This window comes from Pleurodeles waltl, chromosome 5 (genome assembly GCF_031143425.1).
Source record: "Pleurodeles waltl isolate 20211129_DDA chromosome 5, aPleWal1.hap1.20221129, whole genome shotgun sequence".
NCBI classification, from domain to species: domain Eukaryota; kingdom Metazoa; phylum Chordata; class Amphibia; order Caudata; family Salamandridae; genus Pleurodeles; species Pleurodeles waltl.
The window spans coordinates 720,883,096-720,899,338 of NC_090444.1; the positions used below are offsets into that span (position 1 = coordinate 720,883,096).

Here is a 16,243-nt window from a genome sequence, read left to right on the forward strand (position 1 = left end):
CAGGACATCCCATCAGAAAAGCGCTGGAAATGAAGATCGACACAATGAGCGCCAACCTGAGTATCCTCAAAGATGACCATAGGCGATTAGTCGAAAGGGTCACCATGACTGAGTGAAAAGTGGCGGACCTCCAACCGTAGATATTGGCTATGCAGGAGAGACTCACATAATCCCCATTAGTTAGTACTCTTAGTGGGTACTGCCACAAATGTTTGTTTCATGGATGTTTGTTTGGATGGGTGGTGTTCTGCTGCTTGTCCTCGGGTGGGGAAGTTGGAGATGTTATCGTTGGTTGTTTAAAGAAAAGTATATGTTGCGTATCCTGCACCTGGGAATTATAAAATCCGAACGTGGAACATTAAGGGGCTGCAGACAATGGCCAAGAGGCATGAGTTTTTCTCCTTTCTCAACAGGAGGGGTGTGCAAATCGAACTCCTTCAGGAGACACACCTTGTGGCTAAGGAGGGTATTGTTCTGCAGCGCTGCTGGAGAGGCCAAGTAATTTACACTCCTTTCTTGGCCTATGCCGGAGGGGTGCTGGTATGGATTCACCCAGGGGTCCCCTGCAAACATACTGGGCATTGCATAGACCCGGAAGGGTGGTTTGTGGTAGAGTCACGGGGCAGTTAGATGGCAGAAATGTCACTATAGGTAGTATATCTGCACTGCATGTGAACCATGCAGCATTGTTAGCAGATCTTCCCCCAGACATTGCCCCCTATCTGGTGGGCTCTCTTATACGAGGAGGTTGACTACAAATTCATAGCTGACCCAGACGTTGAGCGTTTGTATCCTCCACTTTCAAATTCCCCCATTGTTTTAGTGGCCCATGCCTTCAGTGCGTGGCAGAGGGGAGTGGGGGATCATGGATTTCTGGTGCCTGCACCACCCGGGGGAGCAGGATTACTCATTCTTTTCTGCCCTGCACAACTGCATGCCTGGTTGGGCACTGTGCTCTGTTCACCCGATGTCCACGAGTGAATTTGCAAAACAGAATACTTATCACAACCTATTTCTGACAACAGCTTCCTTTTGGTGGGCCTTGAGTGGGGGAGGGTGCGCCCCAGTGTCTCGACCTGGTGCCTTCAACCAGAAACATTGGAGGACCCAACCTTCCAGGATGCCATAGGGACGATTCTCCGAAGATACCTCTATGAGAATACTGGAACTGCGAAGTCGCCTCAGCTAGAATGGGACGTTTCTAAGGTGGTTCTTAGGGGGCAGTGTAACTAGGAATTGGTGGGAGTTCGGAGGACTCTCCTACAGGAGGTCTTGTCCTCCGAGGCCATGCTGTGTACCTGGGACCAGCGACGGACGGGACACCCAGAGCTGCAAGCTGCTCTCCTTGCTGCCAAATGAGCTGTGGCCACAAATGTGAAGGAACTGTGTTGCTTTGATTATGGGAGCTACATGGTGCGAGCACATGCAGAAAAATATATATTTTGGCATGGTTGGCGAATCCAGCCAAACGAGGGTCGGTGGTTGTAGAATTTAGAATTTGATAACTGCAGGGGATCGACAGCCTATCGCCAGGGAGACATTTATCGCCAATTTTATGACTGCAAGGCTACTCTCTACTGAAGTGAAGTGAGGGATGCGAAAACAGATATTGGCACTTTCCTAGCATCTCTGATTCTTCTTACGCTTTCCCCAAATGAGGCAGCTGGGCTAGGTGGGAGTATTACACTGCAGGAGGTCTGCCCAGCTATTGAAGGTGTGGCTCTGAACAAGACTCCTGACATGAGTGGCCTATCGATCGAGTCCTATTCTGCCTACTTGGACACCTTGGCACCTACCTTGATAGACCTGTTTAACAGCGCCAAAGAGGGTGGGTGGCTCCCACAGTCAACACAAGAAGCACTCATTGTGCCTCTTAAACCAGGGAAAGCAGCGTGCAACAAGAAGTCCTATTGACCATTGTTGATGCTGAACACTGATTACAAAATCTTAAACAGGATCCTGGTCACTCACTTCCTTCCCCATATGCCCACTCTCATACACCAAGACCAGGCAGGTTTCATTCTAGGCCATAATACGGCACTCAATATTTGAAGGCTCTTTTCAGTTTTGAGGGCCACTGCGTACAATAAAGCGGAAGATGTGGTTTTCATGGTAGACATAGAAAAGGCTTTTGATAGCCTAAAATGGGCCTACTTGTACAGGGGAATGATGCGCTCTGGCCTCGGAAGTGACCTTGTGACTTGGACCTGGTTACTGTATACTGACCCCAGGGCCAGTATGCACTATCTCTGAGAGCTATGCAATAGAATGGGGCACACGTCAGGGTTGCACCCTGTCTCTCATGCTATTTGCACGCTAGAACGGACACTATCTACCAGGACATTGAGGCGGGTGACCAGGTCAATCATATTGACCTACTGATCTTCCTACGGAACACTGGAGAAGCACTGGAAAAGGCTCAAGAGCTCTTGTAGTGATTTGGCTCATTGTCGGGGTTGCAAGGTAATTGGCTTAAATTCATCCTGCTTATTTTGGACCATGTGTCTTAGGGATCCACCGGAGGGCCTGGGGTCACTTCAGTGGTAACCAAGCTGTCTGACATATATATACGTGGGGTTTGCGTGTAGCACAGCCCTACCGATGTCCTAGAGGGTAATATGGGCAAGGCCATGCGAGTCCTGTGGACCCGTGTTGATTTCTGACGTACGCTGCCGCTGTTAATCACAGGGAGGGCGCAGTTACTGAAAAAGGTTGCTCTTTCTCGCCTCTTGTACTTCTTCAGGACGCTTTTGATCTGGATCCCCAATTCCTTTTTTTTTGGACATCAATAAAATAATTTTGGGCTTCTTTGGGGGCTCGGGCAAGAGGAGAGTGCCCCTGCTGTGCTCCGGTGGCCAATGCCTGATGGTGGCCTGGCCATACCCAGCTATGAGGTTTACTTAATATTAGTGCAGCTGCAATGACTGACACAATGGCTGGCCTGTTGTCTCACTGGGGAGAGAGAGCAGTCGCAGCCTATACCGCTTTGGTGCACACTGGATAGAGTACTACTCTGAATTCCAGGTATCAGGGCGGACGGTGCCATGGAACACCAGGTCTTACAATGTTGCTGGCACAGGTGTCTGCAGAGGATGCAGATGTGCGTACCATATTCTCCTGACATCACACTGACATTCTTGATGGTGCATGCAACCATGCAACAGCCTTGCTCAGAAGTACTCATTATAATTTCTAGACAGAAACCCTTCTTATAGTTATGAAGTGCCTTGTGCAGACTTTAAACCTATGCTTGTAGGACACCCAAGAAGTCACCTGTTTCAATTCAAATAAATGAAAAGGACAGCAAATCTATAAAACCCAGAAAATACTTTGCATTTTTTTGTTTGGGGCACACAATTGCTTAAAGGTCTATGATTTCCCTGGAAATTTAGAATCAGACTTAGATGAGACCAGCAGGGGATAGCTGCTGAGCTTTGCTGCTAGCAAAACTACATCTTCCAAGACCATGGAAGAGCACAATTGCATTTAATGGAAAATCAACGTGAGTGTTTTTCAGCTTGTGGTGTACCTAGGGCCAACAGAAGAAACTATGTTACAAGGTATTTGGCAAATAATTTTGACTCTATAACAGGTAGTCTTAAGGTAAGTGTGTATTTCTATATGGCTTGCACTTCTGCTGACAAGGCTGCACCTGTTCTGCAAGTGGGAAAGTTGTGTTATCAATGACAATCACCTGATTTTTGTTTTGGTTGGAGGACCAGGTATCACCACGATCTGATCCTCACAATACATTATGTACATCTAAGCACATTCCTATAACTTAGAAAGCCATTTAGAGTTTTCTGTGAAAGGAAAACACAGGGGGTCATTCTGACCCTGGCGGTCTTTGACCGCCAGGGCGGAGGACCGCGGGAGCACCGCCGACAGGCCGGCGGTGCTCCAATGGGGATTCCGACCGCGGCGGTAAAGCCGCGGTCGGACCGGCACCACTGGCGGGGTCCCGCCAGTGTACCGCGGCCCCATTGAATCCTCCGCGGCGGCGCAGCTTGCTGCACCGCCGCGGGGATTCCGACCCCCCCTACCGCCATCCAGATCCCGGCGGTCGGACCGCCGAGATCCGGATGGCGGTAGGGGGGGTCGCGGGGCCCCTGGGGGCCCCTGCAGTGCCCATGCCACTGGCATGGGCATTGCAGGGGCCCCCGTAAGAGGGCCCCTACATGTATTTCACTGTCTGCTGCGCAGACAGTGAAATACGCGACGGGTGCAACTGCACCCGTCGCACAGCTTCCACTCCGCCGGCTCGATTCCGAGCCGGCTTCATCGTGGAAGCCTCTTTCCCGCTGGGCTGGCTGGCGGTCTGAAGGCGACCGCCCGCCAGCCCAGCGGGAAAGTCAGAATTACCGCCGCGGTCTTTCGACCGCGGAACGGTAACCTGACGGCGGGACTTTGGCGGGCGGCCTCCGCCGCCCGCCAAGGTCAGAATGAGGGCCACAGTAAATTGGTGGCTCTCCCCCTTGCCAATGTTGTGCCCATCTCCTAATTAATATATATTTGTGGGAACCGCCACATTTCTTGGGTGGAACTCTTGAGCTCTGTCTGAAAAAAACATTGCTGATGGACATTGTGCCACAGGATGGCCACAATAGGACTTCAGAAGGCCTATCCTATTCAGGGAAGGCCTTCTGAAGCTCCATTTCCCTGTCTACAACCACCATAAAAGATACGTTGATCTAGAAGAGGAAAACACAATAAGGATACCCACAAGGAGGGAGAAAACCTCCCAGCACATCACAGCTGATTTTTTTGTCTTACAAAAATAGGCCCCGGCTCTGGAGGTTTGTTTTTGTAAACCAAATTAAAATGCTTGGTTACGTCCCAGCATTAACAGCTATTCCAACATTTTGTCCTTGTTACAGCACTTTTGGCAAAATGATCCCTGCAGCACAGCAGGAAAACTTTATATAAGGTCAATGGTCAGATACATCTTTCCAGGTGTACTCGTAAACGTAGAGAGGTACACATGCATAATTATTTATAGTGTGCAACTAAGCACATGAAAATTCTTACCAAATGTCTATTTGCATTGGATTCCTGTTTTTTGCTTCACGGAAAATGATTTTCCTGCGCAGAATTCACTGCCCCTGCATCTCCACAGTTCTGTGGGAGTTCCCTTCCATGTCATACTCTGAAAAAGGATTTATTACTGTCCATAACACGAGGGCCTCTAAGCATTTCTAAGGTGGGAATGTGCAGATAAAAGGTGAATACACACAAACTCAGACGCATATGAGTGCGCATAACCTTTCAATACTTTCCCACTGAGGAATACCCACTCCTTGCTTTGTTCCAGCAAATATAATATCAAAAATATTGTGGGACACAAATATTGTGTCAAAACTATTGTGGTGCCAAAAATATTGTGGGACAGAATATAAAAGATAACCATATAATTTGTTTGATATTTATAATCATTTGTTTTTATTATAGTTTTATATGATATTGTGTTTAATTATTGTGTTGTGTTTTATTAGTTTTTTGTTTTGTAAGTTAGCATTCTAATGTTATGTGCATGTAATTTTTTGAGAATAGTTTTTTAATGTGGTAATATATTTAAAGATTTTTTCAAATTACATTTGAGTATTCTTATTGGTGAGTTCGTCAGTTTATAGAGGAAAAGGGTGGGACATTTTTTCAATATTTAATTGTAAACATTTATAAATGTTTTTTTATTTTTAAATTGATTTTAAATTATGTAAATTATTTTAATTATATATTAGTTAATTGTAATTAAAATCGTAAATGCTTAAATAGACAAGTGAGTTTGTTAATTAATTGGTTTTATTTATTCTATATTACTTGATTTTAATAGGGTTTTTATATTTTTAATATTATTTATTAAATTATTGCCTATTGTCAATTATTTCCAAATATTATTATTATTTGCTATTGTGGGTGTTGGATTTTTGGGGTAGCATGTTAAGAAGAGTTGTAAAGATTATTTGGCAAACATTTATATTTTTATATATTCCTAATGAATTCATGCCACTTTGTAGTCTATTTTTTATAATTTTTTAATGTTATAAAATTATGGGCCATATGTACAAAATGTTTTGTGAGGTAGCAAACAGCCCGATTTGCAGAATCGGCCCATTTGCAAAAGCAAAAACGTTTTTCAAAATGTGCAAAGCCAAATTGTGATTCAGTAACCTGTTACTGAATTTTAATTTGGGTTTGCAAATTGGTATTTGGATTTGGCTTGACGCCTCAAGGGTGGTGGTAAAAATTTGTAAACGAGAAGGGGTCACCGTGGGACCCCTTTCCCCATATGAATGTTAACACAAATATTTATAAGAACAGGGAATGGTTCCATGGACAACTGCCTATGCATAAAAAGTAAACTTAAACGTTTCATGTTTTCTTTTTAAATGCATCCGGTTTTTCTTTAAGGAAAATGGGTTATATATAAAAAAATGCATTATGGCAAAGCAGTCAAAGATATGTTGGTCTGCTGACCTCACCCGGCTATCATCCCTGTGAAGGCTGCGATTCTTGCTGGGTCACAAAATATGGCCTACCTCATTAATATTCATGTGGTAGGTATTTTGCAACCCCATTAGGAATCGCTATTACTATCTTGTACATTTTTGTACATTAGGAATTGCGATTTCCTAACTGCGACTCTCAAAGAATAGCAATTAGGAACTTGCAATCCCTAAATTCTGTAAATCTAGGTTTTTCAACCTTCAATAAATTCCCTACTGTTGCTTAGTTTGGAGAGGGTACAGTAATCTGACCCTTCCAAAGTCCAACAATTTCCCTACTAATGCTTACACTGGAGTGGGAATACTAAATCTGACTCACCTAAAGTGTAGCCTTTTCCCTACTGTTGCGCTGCTTGGAGGGGGAATAGTAAATCTGACCCCTCCAAAGTCCAACACTTTCCCTAGTCTTACTCAGTTTGAATTGGGAATAGCAATTCTGACACCTCAGAAATCCAATGCTTTCCCTACTCGTGCCTATGTTAAAGTGGGAATAGTAAATCAAACCCCTCCAATGTCCAACGCTTTTCTTGCTGTTGATTACATTGGAATGGGAATAGGAAATCTTTTCCCTCCAAAGTTCAAAACTTTCTCAACTGTCACTCAGTTTGGAGAGGGAATGGTAAATTTGATACCTCCAAAGACCCACACTTTCCCTGATGTTCCATACATTGGAGTGATAATGGTAAAACTGACCACTCCAAAGTCCCACACTTTCCCTACTGTTGCTCAGGTTAGAGTGAGTTAATTCCATCACTTTTCTTACAATTGAGTACTTTGAAGGGAGATAATTAAACCGTACCCCGTAAAGTGTAATTTTTAGGCGACTTTGTTTTTTAATGATTTTTACATAGTATTTTAATTTATTTTTAATTATGTATGTTCAAAGTAATCTTTTACATTTTAATACTTTTATTGTACATAATTTATTGTACGTGTATTTATTTATATTTGATAACAGTGTTTTCATTTTTTCTTAATTATGTTTAATATTTGTATTTTATTATTAAAGTTTATATTATAAATGTATATATTATGTAGTATTTGTTATTTGTAAGTTATCACTTTTTCATATTTTATGACTTTTTTAACATGTAACCTTTCTTAAGCAAATATATATTTAAAGTTAATATAGTGAATAACATTACATTTTTTATATACTTACCTATTTTGGCGGTGATATTTTGATCTTCTATATTTTTGTAGTCAGTATTTTGTCCTTCACAGACAAAGCAGAGATGACAATTTTGTCCTCATTAATTTTGGGGCTATTTTTGCCGCCAATATTTCGTCATACAGTCCTCCCATCAAAGAAAGTAGATTTAAGCCCTCATTAGGAGTTTGGCGAGCTAACCACTAAACTTGCGGGGATGAGACCGCCAACCTGGCGACCTCAGCTCCAGTTGTATTACAGTGTTCCCACCGGGGTGACCGTCAAACACTTGTATTACCACGTTCCCACTAGTCAGCCCAGTGGGAACAGTGCCACAATATGTGAGGTCAATACCTTAGCACAACAGCACCCTTAGAATGCACACTGTATGCAAAGCAGGCAGGGTGCATACCGAAGGTGCTGGGCATGGGGCCCCTGCACCTCCCACAACATGGTTGTGGGCAGTGCAGTGGTCCCTCTGTGGCCTCCAGCACTTCCTTTCTGCCATCCTTTTCATGGCTGGCGGAAAGGGGGCTCGTGATCAGCACGGCGGTGCTGCACTCAGCGCTGCTGTGGCTGACCACGAGTCCAACTTTGGTCAGCCCATCGGGAACCATTTTCCTGGTGGGGGTGGTGAGCCCCTAGAAGTCTAACAGCCAGGGTCGTAATGTTACATTCTGACCACCTTGAGTGTGGCAGTCCGACCACACAGCAACGCTCGCCATGAGGCCTTTAGTTCCTTGTAAAATTACACAAAACTAGAGTAAAAGTACATGTTTTTAAACAAATTTCTAAGTGCAAATTCACATTTTGTGAATACAGAATGCATATTTGCATAGATAAATCAAGATGTTTTTATAAGTAAACCTATGCAAACATATTTGTGAATTGGGATGATTGTTCAACTGGTTCACATTCTTTATCATGGTGCATCATCAAATGAGCAGCATCGATGAGGGCTTACTCATTTCCATTCCTATGTCCTTTATCATGCAGCATGGGTAGATGTTGTCACCTATGTTATTAATTATCTAGCGCAAACCACAGGTAAAGTGGTTTAAGGAACATCAGATACTGCTCAATTAATGTGATAAGAATACTGAACATTTAGGACAGAATCTAAGAAGTTCAATCGATTGAAAACAGTGTATTTATATTCATTTCTTTATAAACAAAACAGAATGCTCCTGCATTTTCCCTGAAATTTTCTTTTCCTACCTTAAATTAAGTGAACAATGTTTATCACATGACTGTTGTATGCATTTGAACTACTCAAGTGAAATCAGTGCTTTAGAGCTATGACTCCTCCTATAAGTTGAAGATTTGGGAAATTAAAAATACCAATCTCATATAGAATCACTACTTTGGTTTCATGGTAAAATGACGTTGCAGACAACCTGCCAAAATGCAATTTCAAAAAGACCTTAAGAAGCACAATGCAGACATACATCAACATGTGCATGTTTACCAAAAGCTGCATAGTTTGTACCTTTCAAATCTTTCCTTGATTTTCGAAGATCCTTTTGGAAATCTTCAAATTTCATCTGTGAGACATGGAAGAGGTCCTGTGGTTCTGGCAGTGGAAATAGATTTTGTTCTTTTCCAGCATTCTGCCAAGGCTGTAAAATAGAATGCATAACACCTTCAAAACAATGTGCTTTTGTATTAACTTGTATTGTACAGTCCTAAATTAGTAAAAATGTCTATTGTGATGGTCTGTCATGATATGGACTATGTGCATTGTTTCTGTTGCTTGTTTAAGATCAACGCTTAATTTGTGTTGGTGGTTGAAGGTGGTTGAAGCTGGAGGTAATATTATAGAGCCTGGTGCTTTTATCCAGAGCAAGGTAAATTCTGAAATAGAAGAAAGAATGAGCACTAGAAAGCTATGATAACAATTACAAGAGAAAGTAGGGATAAAAAAAGAACAATCAAGGATAAGATGAGGAGACAGGAAGCATAGGATGGTTTAAGAAAGAAGTCAGAGGCAGCATGAAGATTAGGAAGCTTAAATTTCGGTGACCCAGGGCATTTGGTAGTGACAGGGGTGGGCTCTTTAGAAAAACTCTGAGACCTTTCACTTTGTAAAATGTATCTATTTTTTTTTTTTTTTTTTACAAATTAAGTACCGGTTAAGATGAACGATTGGAAAATGCAATAAAATATGATATAAAATACTGTTGATGAGTACTTGTCAAGGAAGCACGTTTTGCAAGCTAGCTTATACCAATACTACCAAATCACAAGAGTTGTTGTCAGCCCCCTAGAAAGGTATCAGTTTTATTTTAGACTAAATGGTCTGCTTGCTGAGCACCTTTGAAAATAGCCAGAGAGCTATAATACAGAGGTGGACAAGCCACTGAAAGTTTAAGCCATGCTCAAGCCTGAAGGCTGGTGATGGTTCAGCTCGAGGTCCTCTAGCCCAAAACCAGCTGAGCCTTCATGCAGCTTCCACGTACCACTCCTCTCATGCTCTGAAGAGACTTTTATCAAGTGTTACATGAAATTGGTGGACGATTTACATGCCAAACGTTTTTCAAAGTTCAGCGCATGTGCAGGCTCTTAGAGTTCAGCCATCTGATCTCCCTATTAATTTGTTGGCTTTCCCACCTTTTACACAACATGATTGAAACCCTTGACCCAGCTTTTGCTAAGATTACACATTGAAAGGCACATTGTTGGTTCTGTTTCCCTTTACAGAAATTCTAGCCAACAAGTTTCTTCTTGTCAGTTTTTACGAAATTAACTTAATCTGAGCTAGAATAAATTATCATGAATATCATTCAGGCATGGCACAGTAATTATCCCCCTTGTTTTCACCAGTAAGATAAAACAGATGTGAAAATGTTCTAAAACAGAAAGTGAATGTAAACATGGAACAGAGAAATCATGTCACATGCCAGAGACCACAGAAATGTTGAACGTGGAATTAACCTAATTGGATGATCCCATAGAAAATATGTACTGCTGCATGCACAAGAATATATGGGGTAGTGATAGCATATCTAGATCCCCATGCAAGAATCACCATAGTCGCTACAGCAAGATAACAGCTAGAGTAAGCTGTCAAATCTCCGCAAGACAATTAAAACTAGTGACTTCTTGGCTCATGATCAGTCATTGGAAAGAACAATGATCTAGATTAGTTCTGGAAAAACCCTCTCAAAAAAAGAAAAACAACACACACACACACACTTATATAAAATTCTGAACTAGAAAAAAACCTTACTAAGTTGGTGTGTCCTTACTACCCCGTCTGTAAGTAAGGCAGATATTTATAGTTTATTAGAGATTGAGCTTTAATGGAAATTAATCAATATTCATATCTCTGAAATAAAAAAAAGACAACAAGATAAAGCGCACCCTCCCAAAGTTCAAGGATTAGAAATTATAAAAGAGGTGCCTTGATCAAAATCTGGGAGAACAATCATCTAAGGTCTTCTAGTTAATGACCTCAATATAAAATTATTGATATCCATACCTCCGTGTGAATTAAGAAATTGCCAGAATCCAAGTATAGTATTAAGCTCAAGACAAAGATATCAGCATTGACTGAGGCACTGCTGTACTACAAGTGCATCTTCCCAAAACTTAAGGAGTACAAGCTATTGATGAAACACATCATTGATAATAAGGATGGGGTGGGGGGAATTTTGATTTGTGCATCCAAATAATAACATAACTCACCATGTGTCAAAGAATTGAGCACAATTATTGCAGTCCGGAGTCTAAAGAAAAATTTACCTGAACAAAGCGAGTATGCATTTCTGAAAAACGGTATAGGGGAGATCAATCAATAAATAATCCATTATTTAGTTTAATGTAACAGATACTCAGGTGTATGGAAGAGTGGAGGGAATCACATAACTTGAGTTAGGCTCAAGCGTATGGTCCCAGTAAGCTGCAGGTATCGGGTGAGTCTCGGCATTCACACTGGTCGCCATGATTGTTTCTACTTATGTAGTGCAAGCCATAAAAAAAGAGGTAGGACTCTTCATCATAGTACAGAAATATTTGTGGCGACCATCTTTATATGGGCCATCAATGCAAACAAATCTGTGTGCCCTGTTAGTCAAAGGCAAAAGTGTGTAGTTAGGAACTACTGTTCCAATTGTGTCTACATATGACTAATCCTTGGGTAAAATGATGTGTGGGGCAGCCATGGTGGTCTGCTCACAATGCTGTAATATTTTTAATTCCTGGTACTGTGGGTCTCCCAAGGGACTAGCTATCAATATACCTGTATTTTTTAACCTTACTTTCTCCAAACCTCCTGAATGGATTTACACTAAACCATAGAAAGCACACTTTCTTGGTAAAGATCTAGCTTTCTTCCAAATTTGGTGTAATTCTGTGAAATCATTTTTTTCTGTACAGTTGTCTAATTTGTTCTATGGAGATTGCAAGGAGAAAGTGCATTTTTAGGATCCCTTTTTCGAGATCCTGCTTGATGCATCACCCTAAAACTTTCCAGAAAGAAGCTTAGATTACAAACTTTTTTCACAGTGCCACATTTATTAGCAGAACAAAAAACTTATAAAAGAAAGCAGGGAACTCTGGGTAGTTCCCAAGTTTTAGGTGCCTTTACACATTTTTACTGGAAAGTCTTTAAGCACAGGATTAACTAGCGCCATCGCCACAAAGATAAAAAATGACAAAAGCCTTTTTCCACTCTAGGCACAGTATAATAGCTTTGAATTGGAATAAAAGCATCCAAGCCAACCTGGAATTAATACAAGCAACCCCTGACATGGGTTTCACTCTTTTTAGAGATCTTCAGAGAGACGTAGCTTTGTTCAGACTCAAGGAAAAATGCAGAATATGTCAGGACAGTACCCTTTCAGGCCTAGTGTGCCACATAAATTAAGCAAAAGAGGAAGCAGGAGACTCTGGGTAGGTCCTAAGTTTTAGGCAGAGAGCAACTCCTTTCTATAGAACACCCTCCAACACCACTGACACTCTAAATCTGCTCACCTCAAATGTCTATTTTCTTAGCACAGTTTTTAAGCATTTGATTAGCACAGTGCCAACCACGCAAAGCTAGAAAGTGACGAAGCCTTTTATCATTTTTACAGCAAAGACATTAAGCAAGCATAGGATAAGCTAGTGCCGTCCACATTGAGCTGAAAAATGACTAGAGACTTTTACTAATCCAAGCTCAGTACTACAGCTATGCTTCTCTGAAGAGCTCATATAAGATCCAAATACATGTGCCAGGGTACCTTTTAGCCTTTTATTCATTCCAAGGTGACCTGAATGGTATTGGCTTTAAAGGGCATTATTATATATATATATATATATATATATATATATATATATATATCTCTCAAAACAAGACCCTTTCAGAGTTAGAGTGACGCATAAATTATGCAAAACACAAACAAGATCTCTGGGTAGTTCCCAAATGTAGGTGGAGAGCAGCTCCAATAAGGAGCACTCTACAACAGCAGCGACACTCTAGAGTTGCTCCCCTCAAATGTCTGTTTATCTAGCAAAGTTTTTAAGCATAGGATCAGCACAGTGCTATCCACGCTGAGTTAGAAAGGGACAAAGTCTTTTGCCATTTGTACAGCAAAATCTTTAAGCATAGGATTGACATAGTGTCATTCTTGCTGAGCTGTAAAATGACAACACTTTGATAGATAAACAGACAATTGAGGGGAGCAACTCTAGAGTGTTGCTGGTGTGGTAAAGTGCTCCTGATTAGAGCTGCTCTCCACCTAAATTTGGAAACTATCCAGAGTTCTTGTTTGTGTTTTGCATATATATATATATATATATATATATATATATATATATACATATGTATATATATATATATATATATATAGACACACGCACACATATGCAGTGAAAAAAACATAGGGTACAGGGACGCTATAGTTAGTCTCACATTTTAAACGTACAAAACAATAGAAATTCACCTGGTATAGTTATCTCACATACCTATAACTCGTGCCCATGCAACACACAGTTTTTTCATCAAATATTTTACTGCAAATATTACATTGATATTATCAATGATGTTATCAAAGATGTCATGAGTGCTGTTACTTGTGGGGTAATTAGCAGTGCATGGTGGGGGCTATAGTTACCTTAGGGTAAAAGATATAGTTATAATGCGTAGGTTCTCATAATCCTAAGGAGACTACTGGATTCGATCGGCAGAATCACCTGTACTCCAGGGGACTGAGTCCGATTCCGCACCAGGTGACACCTGTCAGCCTAATCCGGATTTATTCCGGATAACTAGCAGAGCCTTATCTCCACCCAAGAGTAGGGATGATTGGGGCAACTGGGCGCAGGACATACATGACTCCTCAGGGGAATCGTGGTCACTCAGATCTCATCCGTTTCTCTCAGTTACATTAGTCTCACATATGCAAGGACAATCAAAGGCAGAGTGTGGTTCAATAGGGTTTTATTGAAGTAACTGCATCTTAGATAATAAAGCATGAACTGTAAAAACTAGGACGATGAAGCAACTTAAGATTAAAATTGTGACAAGGAGAGTAAAGCGCACATGAATAATGCTACCATATTGTCACTAAGGTTTGTAGAGATAGTTCCTACCTGAGCTATGTTAGAGCACAGCATGTTAAGCTCTAATTCTGCCTTTCAGGTTTCCCCTGGGGAGACATCATCCCTCATACCTGGGCAAGAGGCCTGTAGTCTATATAAGCAGCTGTAGCGAAGCAATCGGTAATCAGCATACAGTTGCGGTTATCTGGCTGAAATCTCCCTCTAACGTACATTGGTCAAAGTAGTGTTTTTATAATAAAATAACTGATGTTCCAAGAAAGGAACCCCACATAAGAGTGTGTATGTTTCTCTGAACATTGGAGACAAAGCGTACCATTTTTGCCGGCAACCTATCTTACTGCAGCCTTGAGAAAAGCACAGAGTGAAAGAAATATCTTGTGTAAGAATGTAGTGCTGACCTAGGTGAAGAACAACTAGATAGAAAAAATAAAACAAGACCGCAAATGTGGCTAATGTTAAAATAATAAAACAAAGCCGAATAAAATATATCTAGGTTAAAGTGCACAGCGATAGGCCTAGTGTGCTAAAATAACGTGCATAAAATTATAGCCAAAATGGCTCCACAACAGTTACTTGAGATACCTGTGGCCAGTCCCTGCGGCCAACCCCTATAATCACCCAACACCCAGGTGTTGGCCGCAAGTGCTGGCCACAGGCCTGTCCCCACAACAAATCACCTATAATCACCCAACCTCGCATCAGACACAGACTTTGGCCATGCACAGCAAGGGTTGGCTGCATGGCCTGGCATGCGGACAGGTTCTCCAGCCAAAGCCTACAACCACCCAGAGAGTTTTTCTAGACTCTGATGAATGATATACTTAGAATGAGACATTTTGAAACAAACTGAAAAGAAAAATTTATTTGACAAGCAAAAAGAGTGCCTTTCAGTATATAACTTAAATATCTGAATTAAAATAGTACTTAAAGATGAAACGTGATCACTGACATACCTAGATTGGAACCCTCAACCTTCACAGTGAGGGGCCTGAGACCTTAACCTCTGGGCCACATGTAACTCTTTGGTATGTTATTTCCAGACATACATATGACATTCAACCAAAGATGTTGATGGCAAAAATACATAAATAAACAGACACACTGTATGTGATATCAGGATTTGAACATTCAACGTACTGGGCGAGAGAACCAAGCATCTTGCTATCGTGATTTTTTTTTTGTTTTTGTATGGAGAGACCATTGTAATAACAATCACTCTCTCTTCCATCCCATTATGGGATAGAAGAGAGAGAGAGAGACAGTGACAGGACCACGGGAACCTGAACGCCCCCGCCGTCCTAGCCGATCCCCACATCCGGCTGGAGCTGGCATTGCTCCTGCAAGCAGAGAACTGCTTGAAATAGCAGCTCCCTGTTTGCGGGAGCAATATTTTCAGTTGTATCTCTGCACGCATAGCTGCATGCAGGGAAACAGATGAAAACTCAGCTTTCTGCAAGCAGGTGCTGTTTGATAGCTCCCGCTAGCAAAAAGCAGAGTTATGCTTGCTTTTGCTTGGTGGGAGCTGTCAGCTTCCACCAAGCAAAAGCACACAGCTACCTCCTGAGAGTGGTCACCTCGGGAGATAGCAGGAGCTGGCACTCAAATGGCAGTCCCCTTTGCCATCTATAGCTCAATGAGGGGGGCTGCATGGCCCCTCCTCCATCATTTAATTTCACCCCAGGGAAGTGACAGACCCTAGGGCTGGACGTCCGTGACGGACCCCCTTCATTATTTTATTTCCCCCACAAATGGTTTGAATTGCCCCAAAGAGGTGGCAGTCCCTGGGGCGCAGGGGCCATATAGACTCCCCTGCATTCTTTTAAGATCCTTCGCCCCAGGAAGGTGGCGGTCCCTCGGTGCAGGGGGCGGGTGGCACGTGGGCCCACCATATTCCTTTAAGATCCTTTGCCTCTGTGAGGTGGCGGTCCCCAGGGTGCAGGCGAGGCCAGCAGGCCTGTCTGCATATATATTATTCAGTGCCCCAGGAAGTGGTGGTCCCGGAGGTGCGGGGTGAACAGGCCACACATTATTTTAAGATCCTTTGCCC

General features: G+C 42.0%; 1 protein-coding gene across 2 annotated transcripts in view; it reads right to left on the reverse strand.

The window, feature by feature from the left end:
• The window catches only part of FMN2 (formin 2), a 621,781-nt gene that overhangs the window by 121,475 nt on the left and 484,063 nt on the right, over window positions 1-16,243 (reverse strand). For both annotated transcript variants that reach the window (XM_069234681.1, XM_069234682.1), the window contains exon 13: window positions 9,143-9,272. In XM_069234681.1, the coding sequence (XP_069090782.1) occupies window positions 9,143-9,272 (130 nt within the window). The remainder of the gene's footprint in view (window positions 1-9,142; window positions 9,273-16,243) is intronic.